The 14,587-nt window shown below is 32.8% G+C and overlaps 1 protein-coding gene and 1 non-coding gene across 2 annotated transcripts; both read right to left on the minus strand.

Annotated features, from left to right (window-relative positions):
- Positions 1-126: 126 nt before the first annotated feature.
- LOC105671064 (synaptic vesicle glycoprotein 2B) lies at positions 127-13,457 on the minus strand. The gene is made up of 10 exons (XM_012364935.2): positions 13,325-13,457; positions 6,149-6,388; positions 6,015-6,074; positions 5,624-5,707; positions 5,028-5,352; positions 4,771-4,892; positions 1,791-2,029; positions 1,178-1,622; positions 768-1,055; positions 127-700 (listed from the first exon to the last, which is right to left on the minus strand). The coding sequence occupies exons 2-10, from the start codon at positions 6,183-6,185 to the stop codon at positions 645-647; spliced, it is 1,656 nt and encodes a 551-aa protein (XP_012220358.1). The 5' UTR covers positions 6,186-6,388; positions 13,325-13,457; the 3' UTR covers positions 127-644.
- TRNAR-UCG (transfer RNA arginine (anticodon UCG)) lies at positions 8,367-8,439 on the minus strand. Its single transcript has one exon. It is a non-coding gene; the product is annotated as a tRNA-Arg (tRNA).
- Positions 13,458-14,587: the final 1,130 nt, after the last annotated feature.

A 14,587-nucleotide genomic window follows, 5' to 3' on the forward strand; every position in this document is an offset into this window, starting at 1 on the left:
CTTCCTAAATTCTTAGAATCAACGTAACTGACATGTATTTAATTGCACTGTATATAAATATACTTATTATAAATTTAGTTATGAAAGATACAGAGAAGGAAAATTGGGAAAGAGTATAAAAAGCACTTGTTTTAAAGAATATTTTACTTTTATATTTTTCTTTCAGTTTCTTTTTACATTTACATGTTACAGTCAATCTGTATGAAGTTATGCGTGTCGCAATATAAAATAATGAGAATTATTAATGATAAGGAAATTTTTATTCATTTACTATATGTTTCGATTCAATTTAATTATTTCTAAATTAATCACTGATTAATATCAATATATGTATAAAATTCAACTAATGCGTCTAACTCTGTTGCATTCTGTATCAAAATAAATGTTATATTCTCATTTCATCAATAAACTTATAATGTTTTGCTTAAAACGTATTTCCCCTAATAAGGACTATTACAAATACTAGAAATTCTAATTTCCTACTTGCAAAATGGAAATTTTTTTAAATTTTACTTTACAGTGTAAAATTAAAAAGTAATAAAATAATATGATATTCAGGGATTTCAAAAATTTGACGACACTTGTACTCTATAAAAATACATAGATGGTCGCAGCCTGTTGTCTGAAATAAAATATTAGTGTGGTCAAGAAAGTGGTTCGCGTGTTGTATTTGGTAAGAATAAACACAGCAAGCCTCCACCTGTAAAGCACATAAACTGTAAAAATTAAAAATAAAATTGAAAAAAGAAAATTTAATGTGTTCTTACCAATTAGGAGTGCAGCCACTATGAAGGTCGGTGCCGGACAATACATATCCAAGAGCTGAGCTATAACTATGTTACCTATTATCCCACCTAGACGTGCAGCGACCATCGATATAGCGATTCCGGTTGCACGCAATTGCGTTGGAAACACCTCAGTGATGAGACAATCCAACGCTGCATTACCACAACTTATCGCACCACTGAAGATAGCCGACACGACCAAATTCTGATATTTGTTATACACAAAGTATAAGCCCACTGAACATAATCCCGATGAAAATGTGCTGAACACTACAAAGAAGTTTTAATTTAGATAAGTATTAATAATGTTGTATTGAAATACTTTTCTTTTTGCGATTTATATTACTATATTGTCCTTTTATATGTGCTTTTAAATAATTTGAAATAAACACCTAGAAAAAATTTGCGCCCAAGACGATCCATTCCCAAGATAGCGATGATATTAGCAGGTATGGCGGATGCTACCGTAATAAGAGACTCCATGAAGACGGATTCTCCAATCTTGTCCGAGCAAACATTCTCGATGCTGTGCGAGCCCTTACTGACGACATAATCGGTGACCTGGCATATCGAAGCCACCACGGTCGGCTGATCGCGATGAAATTCGTCGAAACGATTGAACAGCTCGGGAAACCACATCATCAAACCGTAATAACCGATATGGAAGGTGAAATTAATAACAATCGATATTATCGTGAAGCGAAGAATGGGCGTTACGAATAGCTGTCTACTATTCTCCACAATATCACCCAGCATGGTTTTGCATTTGCTCTTCTCCTCCACCTCGGTTTTTATCGAGTTCGATTCTTGAAAATCATCGAGTATCAGTTCTTTCACCTGTTTGGATAAATTATATTATATCATAAAAAATGTTTTATGTCCGCGAATTCAAAAATTGGCCTTACTTCCTTGTCTCTTCTTAGCAAACACAAAACATTGCAGCAACATTGTGGCAATGTTACTGCAATGTTCTGTGTTTGCTGGATTAAATTATCGCTCAATTACCGTATAAGTTTCGCGTGGTTTGCCAGTATTAATAACATATATCTTGCGAAAAATCTCGAGGGCCTCCTCGTATTTTCCGGAGGACAAGAGATACTTGGGGGATTCGGGAAGCAGCAGAAGCAGCCCCGTCACGACGAACGACGGAATAGCGCAGATCAGCAGGAAGATTCGCCAGGAGTTGTAGGTGAACGACGTGCTCGTGAAACCCATCTGTCTAGGAATGATCAGCCATGCCAGCCCTGTGAACATAAAGCGTAATGTTGAGATCGTAAATATATCAATGCGGAGTACAATATCGAAGCTATCGTAAAGATTACTTTTTTCATAAACAACAAGTCGACTTCTGGAGCGGTTTTTATAGTTCGATTTTCTTAAGTATTATTTCGATGGTTCGCGCTCCGCGAATTTCTAGATATTTATTCATGTGTACAAGTGTTATAATCACATATTAAAAATATTAATTTTACAATTTACATTTATATTTGACAAATGTTGAACTTTTACTTATTATTGCATTTACTTCTTTTCAATTATTAAAATAAATAAAATGTGCAGTAATTTAAAATTATAGAATTTCAAAAAAACTTTTACAACTAGCTCAGCTGGCTCTTGAAGTACAAAGAATTATATTAAATAATTGAATTAAGATTTTTTTATTTGTGCCAATTATAAATTTATCAAGAAATCAAGACACACGGTCGTATCTCACGCGAAAAAGATTCACGTGCAAAAGAGCGACCGTGTATCTACACGCAAGCCCGTGAGTTGAAGAGAGCCAAGATTATCGGATCTTAATAACGCCTGGACTAATCGATTTGATAATAGGCTCAATTGATTGTGCATACTTAAATTATATCATAAAAGTATATTTGTTTTTACTCTACGTGTTCTATAAATAAAATTATAATAGTCCAAAGTCGAGATGTCAAAAAATCTATTTAAGTCATCGTCATCGTCCCCAGACATCCCAATGTATGTTACGATTTTTGGACGTTGGTTGCGTTGGCGGCGCTAAGAAAATCAGCTAGCCACGCATGCAAATTTAACAGTTTTTTTTATAACCAAGCAGATTGTTAGGTTGCGCCGAGAAGTGTAAGTTAGCCGCGCTTGTAAATTTGACAGTTTTACATATTATGTACAAAGAAATTTATTATTTTTAAGTGAATATCTTTTATATTTCAGTGTTTTATATTTAAAATATATTTTTAATAATAAACAATAGAATAGAATAAAGGAGACCACAAATTAGGTCAAAAAAAAAAAATGAAATGGACAACGACTTCATGGATTTTGATGAAATTTGTAAGGAAAGTAGTCTAGGGTGAAAGAAGAAAAATGACCATAATGATTTGGTTCAGGTGCCATGATTCCCGAGTAATGGCGCCTGGAACTGGGTTCCTATCCATGACGGAACTTCCGGGCGCCAGTACTCGGGAACTATGGCACCTGAGCCAAATTGTCATGGTCATTTTTCTTCTTTTACCCTAAACTACCCCTTCCCTGCAAATTTCATCAAAATCCATGAAGCCGTTTTCCATTTCGTTTTTTTTTTTTTTTGGTCTAATTTGTGGTCTCCTTTCCTGCATATCTTATACATACTTTTCCACTCTCATCCTTTCAAAAAAAGAAGAAATAAAATGGATTATTATGATTTGGGAATCAATACTTAGTGGCTAACAAAATAACAAAATATAAAGATGAAAAAGATTTACACAATGAAATGCGTGCTTACACAAAGCTACTAACATTTGTAATTGTCCTAATAGCAAAAATGTCCCAGTGACATCACAGTGTAAATATAATAGTCATTATGATCTCATTGTGGTGTCACTAGGACGTTTTTTGCTATGGGGGTGAGAATCCATTTCAGAGTAAATTTACAACAATGTTTAATGTTAACAATAATAACTCATATATTTTAAAAAGTTAGATTTTAATTTGCAAAAATTTTCACATTTGACAATTTTTAACAATGACAATAAATCACAGATTGGGAAATCTGGAATGAATCGTCACTTTCACCACAACAACAATTCTATGTTAAAAAGCGGTATAATACAAATTAGCGAACGCCCAAAATATTAATTTTTTTAAAAGTTTTGTTAATATTATTACAGATTAATAAATAACAGTTAGATATAAGAGACAAGAGTAAAAGTTATACAATTTTTTGTGGAATTAAAAAAGGCATGATATCTATAAAAAATTACCTTTTTAAAAAAAGATACAAAAAGGCGCCAGGTATATGCGATTGTTAGAACAGTGTTGTATACATGTACATAAAATACTATAGAAAATATTGTACATGTAACACAATAAATATAGAACACATGTCATATTATATTTTATATATAGAAAAAACTGTCATATATTTCATCTATTAAAAAAAGCTGTTGTATATTATATTTGTATCATTTTATAAAAAATATAATATCATAAAATGGCGCCAAGTACACTACAAAAGTAGCAAATTGTTTTATATTTCATACAAAAGGTATATTATTAAATTATTAAAAGATTGATGCAAATAAAAATTTAAAAAATATTTAATGCAAAAAACATGTTAACTAACATAATGTTAATTAATGTCTTATGTTTAATATTAATGTAAACGCATATTAGATGTGTTACAGTAAATAATTAGTAACACACAAAAGAAGATAATCGACAAAGAGAGAAAAACACATTTTATAATCATTGATGAAATACTATATCGGAAACTCGTATTTTTATCTAATATTAACATTGTATAATAATTAAGTATATAATATTAAATTACATTATTATTTTTATAGTCCAGATTATTTGAGCAGCAGATGTAGCAGCGCGCCAAGTCTTTTTACATTAAACATTTTTTTTTATTTTTATTGGCACCAATTTTTTAATAATTTATAACACATTTTTAAAAATTGAACTAAAGACGATTATTCGTATTGATTTGCGTTCTTTACTGAAAAACGACTTAAATATTGAAACTTACCAGCCACAAAAAGATTTCCCAATGTCCAGAATGCCGCCATGAAGGACAGCATGGAGCCGCGCTTAGACTTGGGCTGAAATTCGGCAAAGTACGACCAGATGACCGGTCCGCTACCTCCAAGCCTAGAACATTACTAAATTTTTCAACCTTTTCGTTGCAGAGAGAAAGAGAGAGGGGGGGGGGGAGGAGAGTAGAGCACATGTAAGATAAACAAGTAACGCTAATTATCACGATTACGTATTAATATTGATACTTACGCTGCACCGTTGAGAAAACGGAAAAACATGAAAAGTTCATATGTCTGACTGAAACTGGAGGCGACGATGCACAGGGCGTTCATGAACGAGATGGCGATTAGGACCTTTCGACGGCCGAGGGCGTCCGCGACGGAGCCCCAAGCATACGCTCCGGCCATCATCCCGATAAAGATGATCGAGTTGAGCCATCCCTTTGCTTGGGTGTCAAGCTTTAGGTCACATTGTGCGCTCGGCAGGATGAAGGACATGGAGATTACGTCCATCTCCTCACTCGTGCTAACGAAGCCGCATACCGCGAGCAAGAAGTAATGAAACTTGCCATATTCTGTAAATGGATGACGAGAGTGTTTTAATCCATTCATTAAAGTGATAACGATAACCGCCATCTTTTTCTTTCAATCGTGGTCGCACGTGCGCGCGCGCTTGCATTACACATAATTTTAATTACCTAAATATTTATTTTATTCTGTACCATGATTTTATACCGAAATGCTACATTTATTTTACAACTTAGCACAAATGCAAATAAATATATCGTGCAGATTTTGTTTTTGATGCTAATTATATTTTACAATAAAATTAAAAAAAGAACTTACCGCTTAATTCGATGGCTTTCTCAAAATCAGCTTGAACATAGGATCCCTGTTCTGGATCAAGAGTTTTGCCCTTTAATCCGATACCTGATCCGATACCGTAAAACAAATATTAAAAATTGAAATATATATAAAATCAATGAAAAATCGTGGTTTAATCCTTTCATGACCAAATACTTTTTGCTTATAAATTTTGGAACTAAAATGTATGCCAAATTAATGTCTTTATGTCTCTCTCTTTAATTTCTTTCTAGTTTTTGAAGAATAATATATTTAAGATACGCTAGTTCCATTAAACTCAAAGAAATAAAACTGTAAGTAAAAAAAAAAAAATATTCTATGCATATAAAGATGAATGTAGAATGGAATACCGGTTTTTGAAATTTATACCTACGGGCAAGTTCGAGTTCCTTGGAACCGCAACCGTTTAGCCGCTCGTCTTTTACATCACACTCTACAATATGAAATTAAAATCTATAAAATGCGATTAACGAGGAGAAATTGTGCGAAATTTAAATCGGTACGTACTAATATTGCACTTTGTGTCGGATTCACCTTCTACCATTCTACGATGTCGGCGCGGGTGGGTGAAGCTGCCTTGGTTAAAAGAATCAGATATCGAGAGCTCGCGTTCGACGGAAAATCTCGTTGAGCGTCAGGCCGTTGTAATTGTTGCCGATTGATAGATCTGGACGAAGTCTTCCTGCTGAATCTGCGCTGATCTGCTGCTGTTCGTCGGCGGGACTGGGTTCTGTACTCGCTCGTGAACTGAAACATACCGAATAAAGATTAAACGTTTTTAACTTATTTCAAACTTATTTTTCAAAAATCAACATTAAAATTTTATTTTATTTATGTCTTGTGTATCTGTCGAAATTTTTGTTTTTATATATTATTCATGCCACTACGCTATATTCGACAAAGATAAAATTATATAAATTTGTCTAACTTCGAATGCACGTGATATAATATTCCTGAAGCACTAGTTATTAATTCAACACAGTGAACTGACATTCTTGCGTCTGAACCTGCACAATTTCACAATGAGACAATATCGCATGTGTCGCTAATACAAGTTTGAGTGTAATTACCGTGTAATCAGAATGATAACGAAATAAGTCCGAATAGACAAACTGAGCAGGAAACTTTATCGTCTGAGCCGTTTCGTGTCTTTCTTTCAAAGTTTTCCTTTCTCAATAGTAGTATTAACCAATAAGTATATCATTTTATGTTTACGAGCTTCGTATTGAATGTTAAATAACATCACATTTTTTCCTTCTGTGTATACCTACAATCTTTGATACTTTGAAATATGCCAAAATACGAGCTACAACAAATGCGTAATAATTACTCCTTACGTCAAGCAAAATAACGCATGCTTCATCGTTTTGCATAATATAAACTTTTCGTTCTCGGCTGATCTTGCGATATGGATTATGAAGTAATGATATTTACAATTTATTTGCGGTTTTCAAGATGCGTTCGAGTGTCCTTGATACATGAGCATTCGAGTGTCCTTGATACTCGAGAAAAACATCGAACGCGCGTTATAACTCTGTATCGCGATCATTTTAATTATTATTAGTTCCCACAATTCTATTACAAATTACTCTATAAACCGTCGTGCGTAACGCCTCCCGCGTTTTAATCTGCATTCGAATATAACATCATCACTAGTCATTAGTTCGATAAAATCGACAGAATCATGGCAAATTAAATGTAAATATTGAGCGAGTTATGATGTCATAAATAACAAGGAATAAAATAGCAAAAAAAACAACTTGAACCAATAAAAATTAAAAAACAATCGGCTTAAAGATTATTATAAGAGCAATAAGATAAACCGTTTTCAAGAACAAAAAAAGAAAATTAAAATCTCAATATACGCGGAGTGTTTCCAAAGTTCTGGGAATTTTGTTTGAAATTCGATAATTTATCAATTTTCGTCTATGTAACACTACACGGAGAAAATTTTATATCAAAAATTACTATGTACGACATTAACCGCGGACCATAAAGCCGCGGACCAAAAATGTTTACTATGTTTCACATATAAAAAACATAGTAAAAGTTTTTATAATTCCTTCATAGTCCGCGGCTACTACCGTACATAGTAATTTCTGATATAAAATTTTCTCCGTGTATAGTTTTTCAATTTCCATTTAATTGCATCTGTTCCAGCGTGAAATTGGTTTTTAAGCCTTTTTCACAAAACTTTTGTGGAATGTCTTTTAACCCACTAGTTTATAACACGTTTAATGAAATCGCACACCGCAAGTGGAAGTTCTTTCAACTCAGCAAACAAATGAAAATCGCTGAGTACCAGAAAAAATAAGTACGCTAGATATGAGAGTAATTCCCAGTACAGATCATTGAATACTTTTTCAGTTTGGCGAGTAGTATTTTACAGCATTTTTTATATTTACAATATTAACACCTCAGAAATATACATTGAATGTAGTTGCTTAACGACCAAACAATACTAATCGCCATTGGCCGGTATCGTAAGACAAATATGTCAAAACTTGTGCATGTACGCAAATATTGGTCAATAGTCTTTTGTTTTTAAATCAGAGCACAATTCCCAGAACTTTGGAAACACTCCTTGTATGTATATCAGAAGCTAATATTAGATGTTAATAAAAAATAATAAATTATTTAATTGTTATTACTTAAAAGATTAATTAGAGAATAGATGTACGATAGATATATAGAATCCATGTGACAATGAGAAAAAAAAAAGTTTCGACCGTGACAGGACTCGAACCTGCAATCTTCGGATCCGAAGTCCGACGCCTTATCCGTTAGGCCACACGGTCATATCGAAGGGTTGTTTCTCAAGAAAAGTATTTCTATGTTTGGAACGCGTTTTACCCTCTCGTATTATTGATTTAGCTCGGAGATTTAATAAAACTTGACACTTGAATTTTTTATACATTAAAAATAACAAATGCCTAAGTATTACTACGGATAACACGTAAAATATATAATAAATTAGTTAATAATGATACATACGTGATATAATTAATTTTTTATTATACATAATTATTATCATTTATTAGAAGAAAAGCGGCAAAACTGATACAGATTTTTTTTTTAATATTTCTATTTTTCAACAATTAAATATTTTATTTTATTAAAAGTTAATATAAATCTAATCTGTTTATAATTAGTTAATTCATTGAAAATCGATAGCTATATATTTCTTATCTTTTATACATAGTTATATATATTTTTATTAGTATTTTTTCTCTAGTACATTTCTTATATTTGCATAACTTTTCTCACGATTAAATGTAATTTAAGAAAAACCTTTATAATTATATTTAATTATAATTATATTTGTAACGAGATTGGTAAATGAGATTTAGTTAAGAAATTTGACCGGTCGTTTATATCGTCGATCTTGTAAAGAGAGAAGCTCAATAATGTAATTGCGAGGAGGGCGTTTTGCGATTTTAACACCACTCTAGAAAATGACACGACATCCTGTACCAAATACTCGCTAATAAACGAACATCACGCGCATCTTTTCGTAACGATACGAATGTTTTCTCAAGATTCAAAATTAACTGATGGTAAATCTGAACATTAAATTTCTCCAAAATCAAACAGTTGAAAACATGAAGTAAAAATTACATATTTTTTAATAAAATAGTTGATATTTTTAGTTATTATGCAATTTAATATTCATAATATTGTAGATGTTGAAAATTTCAGAGAATTCTGTACGAAAAAGCAAAGTGACCATATGTATAATTATTATCGGCGAAGCGATGTGATTGAGATATTTGCATGATTTACATTCAATTGTGAAAAAATTAATATAAAACTATAATTGTAGATAATTGCGAATATAAATTATCTACACAGCAGAAGCCGCTATCAGTTTTAAAATATCGTATTTGTGAGAGAATAGGCGAACATATGCCAACTGTGACTTTATTGAATATTATCTTTATATTACATTAGCTCGAATTAATTTATTTATTCGTAGCATATTATCACAAAACAGTAAGAAGGTTGGAATATAGACAAAGATAGATTCAAGTAGCTAATGCTATATACAATGTATTTTACAAATACATACGTACATTATTAGAAAACAGTCAAAAAGATAGCAAAGCTGTGTATGACAATGTTAAAAGATGAAATATGAATCAATCGATGAATTTTTACTATTAGAATAATAATTACTAAAAAATTTCCGTTAATTATATTGTTTAGTATATTGTTATTAGTTAAGTATATTGTTTAAATAATAATTACGTTAATGAAAATAAAATTCTCTTCCCCCCTCCCTCTCTTTCTCTCTCTTATGTCGATGATATCATTTCCACTCACACCTATTTTTCAAATATTATTCACAATTCGTAATGTATTACATACAATAATACAATTGGTTAATCATATATTAACTTGAATATAGTGTCGTCGTAATGGAAAGTTTTCTATAACTTAGCACCTGTACAAACGGCTCTTTTGACAAAAGTACAAATAAAAATCATACTTTGATATTTTCGTATACGTACGCCGTAGTGATAAGACGGATCCATTTGGAAGGTCGCGCGACGCTGAAGAGACGACGCTAATAATACGCGCGAAAAGGAAACAAGGTTGCGAAGCGTACTAGAAATCTCTTGAATCTCTCGTTAAAGTACGCTGCACTGATAGATCGAGTAATTTGTAATTATCATTAGTTGTAATTATCAAACAAAAGTGGTATAATCAATCTGACATTGCAAGAGTATTAACAATGTTAACAATGCGAAAAGAGGCATAGAATGCCTTGGACATGGCATTATAATTGTTAGACTTGGTAGCGCAAAATAGAGTTTAATATTGATATAATGTGTGTTTTAATGTTGCAGAATGAAGTAATGTTTGATCTTTGATATATATATATATATCTGACACTTACTCTGATATAGCGTTTCTTTTAATAAAATCTTGCGCATGTATCTTGCCTGCGAATGTATTCGATAAAACGTTCTTCCGTCAAGAATGCCTTTTATCTCAAGAGACTTTAAATAATGTAATTTTTTTTTGCACACTCCTGCAACTTCTTGGAGAATAATTTTTCTTGTACAAGTTTTTCCGCCGCCTTGAGATAAAAAATATTTTAATTCACTCAACTGTTTCTCGTTAAAAAAGGTGTATTACAACCGATCGCGAAACATTTCGATGTCATCAGTAATGCACGTCTCCTTTCAGCAAGTCGTTCTCGCAAAGATTATCAAGCGTCGCGGTTTGGTGGTTAAAATTGAAGGCATCGATTCTAATACGTACACAAATGTAACAACAGTAGTTTGATTGTCCACGATAGTGTTCAATAAATTCAAGGATCGCGAATCGTCAGGATATGCACTGTGCTCGAAATTATATGACTAACACCGAAATTACGGAAATCGCGATTTCTTAGCTCGTCGTCTCCAATGTGATTGTAATGTCGAATGTCAGCCGCGAATCGGCAATTTAATGATGCTTGACCCGCGCGGAGTTTGCGGACGAAATGAGCGCCGAGAGCGTTGAAATGCTAAAAGAGAGCTACCTGCCACCTCCCACTGATATAGACCAATATTATCGTCGGCGGTAGTGGCCATCGTCCACGTATGTTTCCGTCTGAGGAAGGAGGAGGAGGGCAAGGTGCAAGGATGTATCCTGCCCGGGAATGAAATCTCAAAGCTTGTAGATTTCTCGACAGTTTATTGACAAATTCAAGTAATTATCAATAATGTATCATTCAAAAAAAATGAAGAATAATCGAAAAATGGTACATTATTTCTTGTGATGTTTCTTGAAAAACAAACCACAACTGATTGGTGGATAAGTATCCATCGATTTTTCCCATGGCTCGAGTAAAACCACTTTTATGTAAGATTCTTACTTCTAACTTTCCTGAGAACACTTGATCAATTTATACAAATGCGAATAGTATCAGATAAAAAAAAAAAAAAAGATTTACGTATAATGACTGATGTATAATGCAAGAAAAAAATTATTATAATAATTTCTTGTTTCTGATGTCATAATGCACCATAGTTGCAATAAAGAAACAGGAACCTTGAGTGTATAAAAATACTGACCGCTGCGACACATGATATTTATCGCATCAAGGAATGGAAAATATAAAAATAAGGAATAAAGGAAAAGTTTTCTTTAGCAATAACTTTACTTCAGCAAATAATGCAAAAAAAATATAATAATTTTTCCATTCTGATGTCGTAATGCATTATAGTTGCAATATTATTAAGGAACCAGATACTTGTAAGATATAAAAGGTTACATAGCACCAAGACGTGAAAAGAATAAAAATACAATATAAGACACAACGAATAGCGTGAATTGAACCTACTGCGAGTATCGTTACGCGCACATGATTAATCAAAGAAATTATTATTGAACACGATCCAACCCTTGGTGGCGCACGAACGATATCAAGATCCTCGAAAGCAGTTTCAACCGGTTACGTAAAGCTGAGAAATAAATTCATGCAGCGGTTTCAACCGGTTAAAATTTAAAGAAATGAAACGCTTGCATCGCCACCGTCGGGGTGGTCACATGACACGGTTCTTCGACACTTACAGCTTTGTTTGTCGAACTTTTTTAGATTTTCATGCTAAACGAACGGTTTTAACCTGAGATCCATTCGCACATATGATTGCTGCAAATGCACACTGAGAGAAAAAAATCATTGCAATAATGCATAATTTATAGTACTTTTTGACGCTAACCATATTTTCATAGATATTCTAACTGTATAGTTGATTATATGATTAACAGTGCCATACGGTTATTATTGCTAATGTTATAGTAACAATTTCTATAAAAATGAGTCTGATTATAATTATAGTCCCATACAATTATAGTTCCAAATATCACATACTTTTATCTCAGTGCAATCGACAATTCCCGAGGTCAACGACGCATATTGTCAAAATATTTTCGGCTTATTATAACACAAGCACCTTATCACTTATTGACTTAATCAGTAAAAAAGGCGATTTTATTGAAAAAAGTATATTTACCTCATATATTATTAGCTACTATATCTCGGTATTCCAAAAAAAGTTAATGTAAATTGTACACAAGTGGGAAATTAAAAATTCAAGGAACTTCTATTTCTGTTTCAGTAAAAAAAGATGAATATTGACACAAGTTAGAAGTAATAATTGAGCAAATTTAATAATTTTACATATTTTAAATTTAAATTTTATATTGTATATTCCTTATTAATATTGAATTTCCGTTGTGAGATTTTTACACGTTGGTCCTACGTGGACTAATAAATTTAACAAAATTTATTTCTTCCGTACTAACAACCGCAGTCGGTTCTTTATGTCAAGTATGATTTCAAAATTCTACTCTTGATTTAACAAAAAAGTTGAATATTAATAACAGTTGAGAGAGAGAGAGACTGGATAATTTTAATAATTTTATGTATCTTATCACACAATTATATCACGCATATTGCATTTTGGTCAACTTTCGATTAACAGCAGTCGTAAAAATTTTCAGACGCTCGAACTTTATCAATTGTAAAGTAAATAATTATAAAAGCACTAATAAAATAATAAAAAAGTTCAAGTTAGAAGAATAATTGTCATTTAACGACATCGCTTAACTCTCGTCCACTGACATATCCATTCTCCGAGACGCGCTTAAAATTAATTATAAGTTCTAAAGAAAAAGAGTGAAACTTACAGTTTGGGTAGGTTGTGCCAAGCTTTGTGAAGTGTTCGCCCGAATTGGGGAACTACCAAAGTGAGACGACAAATCGCAAAGCTTATATAGGGTAATACTAACCCACATTGACTTTCCCCACCACCTCAATACGCGACAAATAATTTCTACTGCTTGAAGCATTGTGTTAGAATAGTATCGAAAAATAAAGGAACGCGTACACAAAGAGAGAGAGAGAGAGAGAGAGAGAGAGAGAGAGAGAGAGAGAGAGAGAGAGAGAGAGAGAGAGAGAGAGAGAGGAGAAGGGGCAGACAGCAAATTGTGGTATTTAACGACAGAGAGGGGGGTTGATCGGGATATTTCTCAACATAAAAGAATCTTGAATATCTCGATTAATTCAGGATGAAAAAACACATCCATAGAAGAACGTAAAGTTTGGATGACTGATCTTTGTTCGGAAAAAATAAATTCAAAATCAAACAAATTTTATTCTCTTGTGAAATTTGCAAATTACCGGCCACCCTGTATAACCACTATATTCCACTGTGCATTTGTTTCGTTCCGTTCCGGTTGACAAAACATATGTTCCACGCGCGCAGACGTCCGTGCGTGACGACCCGTGTTAACACCTAATTTCGCGTTTCCACTCATTGCGCAATCTTCGCGTCTCCGTGAGAGAAGACATCATGTTCATGCATCTCCGTTGATTGTACGCACCGTGCGACAGGTGTCGACGCGATATCATTGCAATTTGTGCATTACACTATATCGTGGACGCTCTATTGATAAATTAACAGTTAAACAGTGAAAAATTTATGTCCTTATAATTTATGTCCTTATACTATATATTTCCTTTCCTCAATTTTTTTACTCGCGTCTCGATGAACGGACACTATTATTATATCAAGACCGAATTTTAACACGTAAAACACATACTTTTCTACATATCATTTCTCACAGGTGCTTGAGGTGGTAGAGTTTCCTTTTGCAGGATTTATTACAATGAGCGGATAACAAGGATGTGAGGAATATAATACACACAAGTTTTATGCATGGTTTCTCACGGATTTATTTGGTGTAAAGTGTTGACCGCGAGAATTATATCCATTGCCATTAAATGCAAATGATGCATGCATGATGATATTAGGCGGTGCACCTTCGCTTTTTTCCATTTTCAAATAAACTCTTTTGACATTTAACATGCTAAAAATAGCAGAAGCAAAGAAATTATACGTTCAATTAAGTCATTATATTGTATTTGCTTTGAATATCAAAACTGCTAAT

Source organism: Linepithema humile, chromosome 1, assembly GCF_040581485.1.
Source record: "Linepithema humile isolate Giens D197 chromosome 1, Lhum_UNIL_v1.0, whole genome shotgun sequence".
Classification (NCBI taxonomy): Eukaryota; Metazoa; Arthropoda; class Insecta; order Hymenoptera; family Formicidae; genus Linepithema; species Linepithema humile.

What these genes read in the sequence shown, in the direction of transcription:
- LOC105671064 (XM_012364935.2), bottom strand. Translation starts at nt 6,185, where the DNA reads ATGGTAGAAGGTGAATCCGACACAAAGTGCAATATTA. An exon ending in GAAAGCCATCGAATTAAGCG is followed by an intron (nt 5,353 to 5,623) that starts GTAAGTTCTTTT and finishes ATCCATTTACAG; the next exon opens with AATATGGCAAGTTTCATTAC. An exon ending in AACCACGCGAAACTTATACG is followed by an intron (nt 1,623 to 1,790) that starts GTAATTGAGCGA and finishes TTATCCAAACAG; the next exon opens with GTGAAAGAACTGATACTCGA.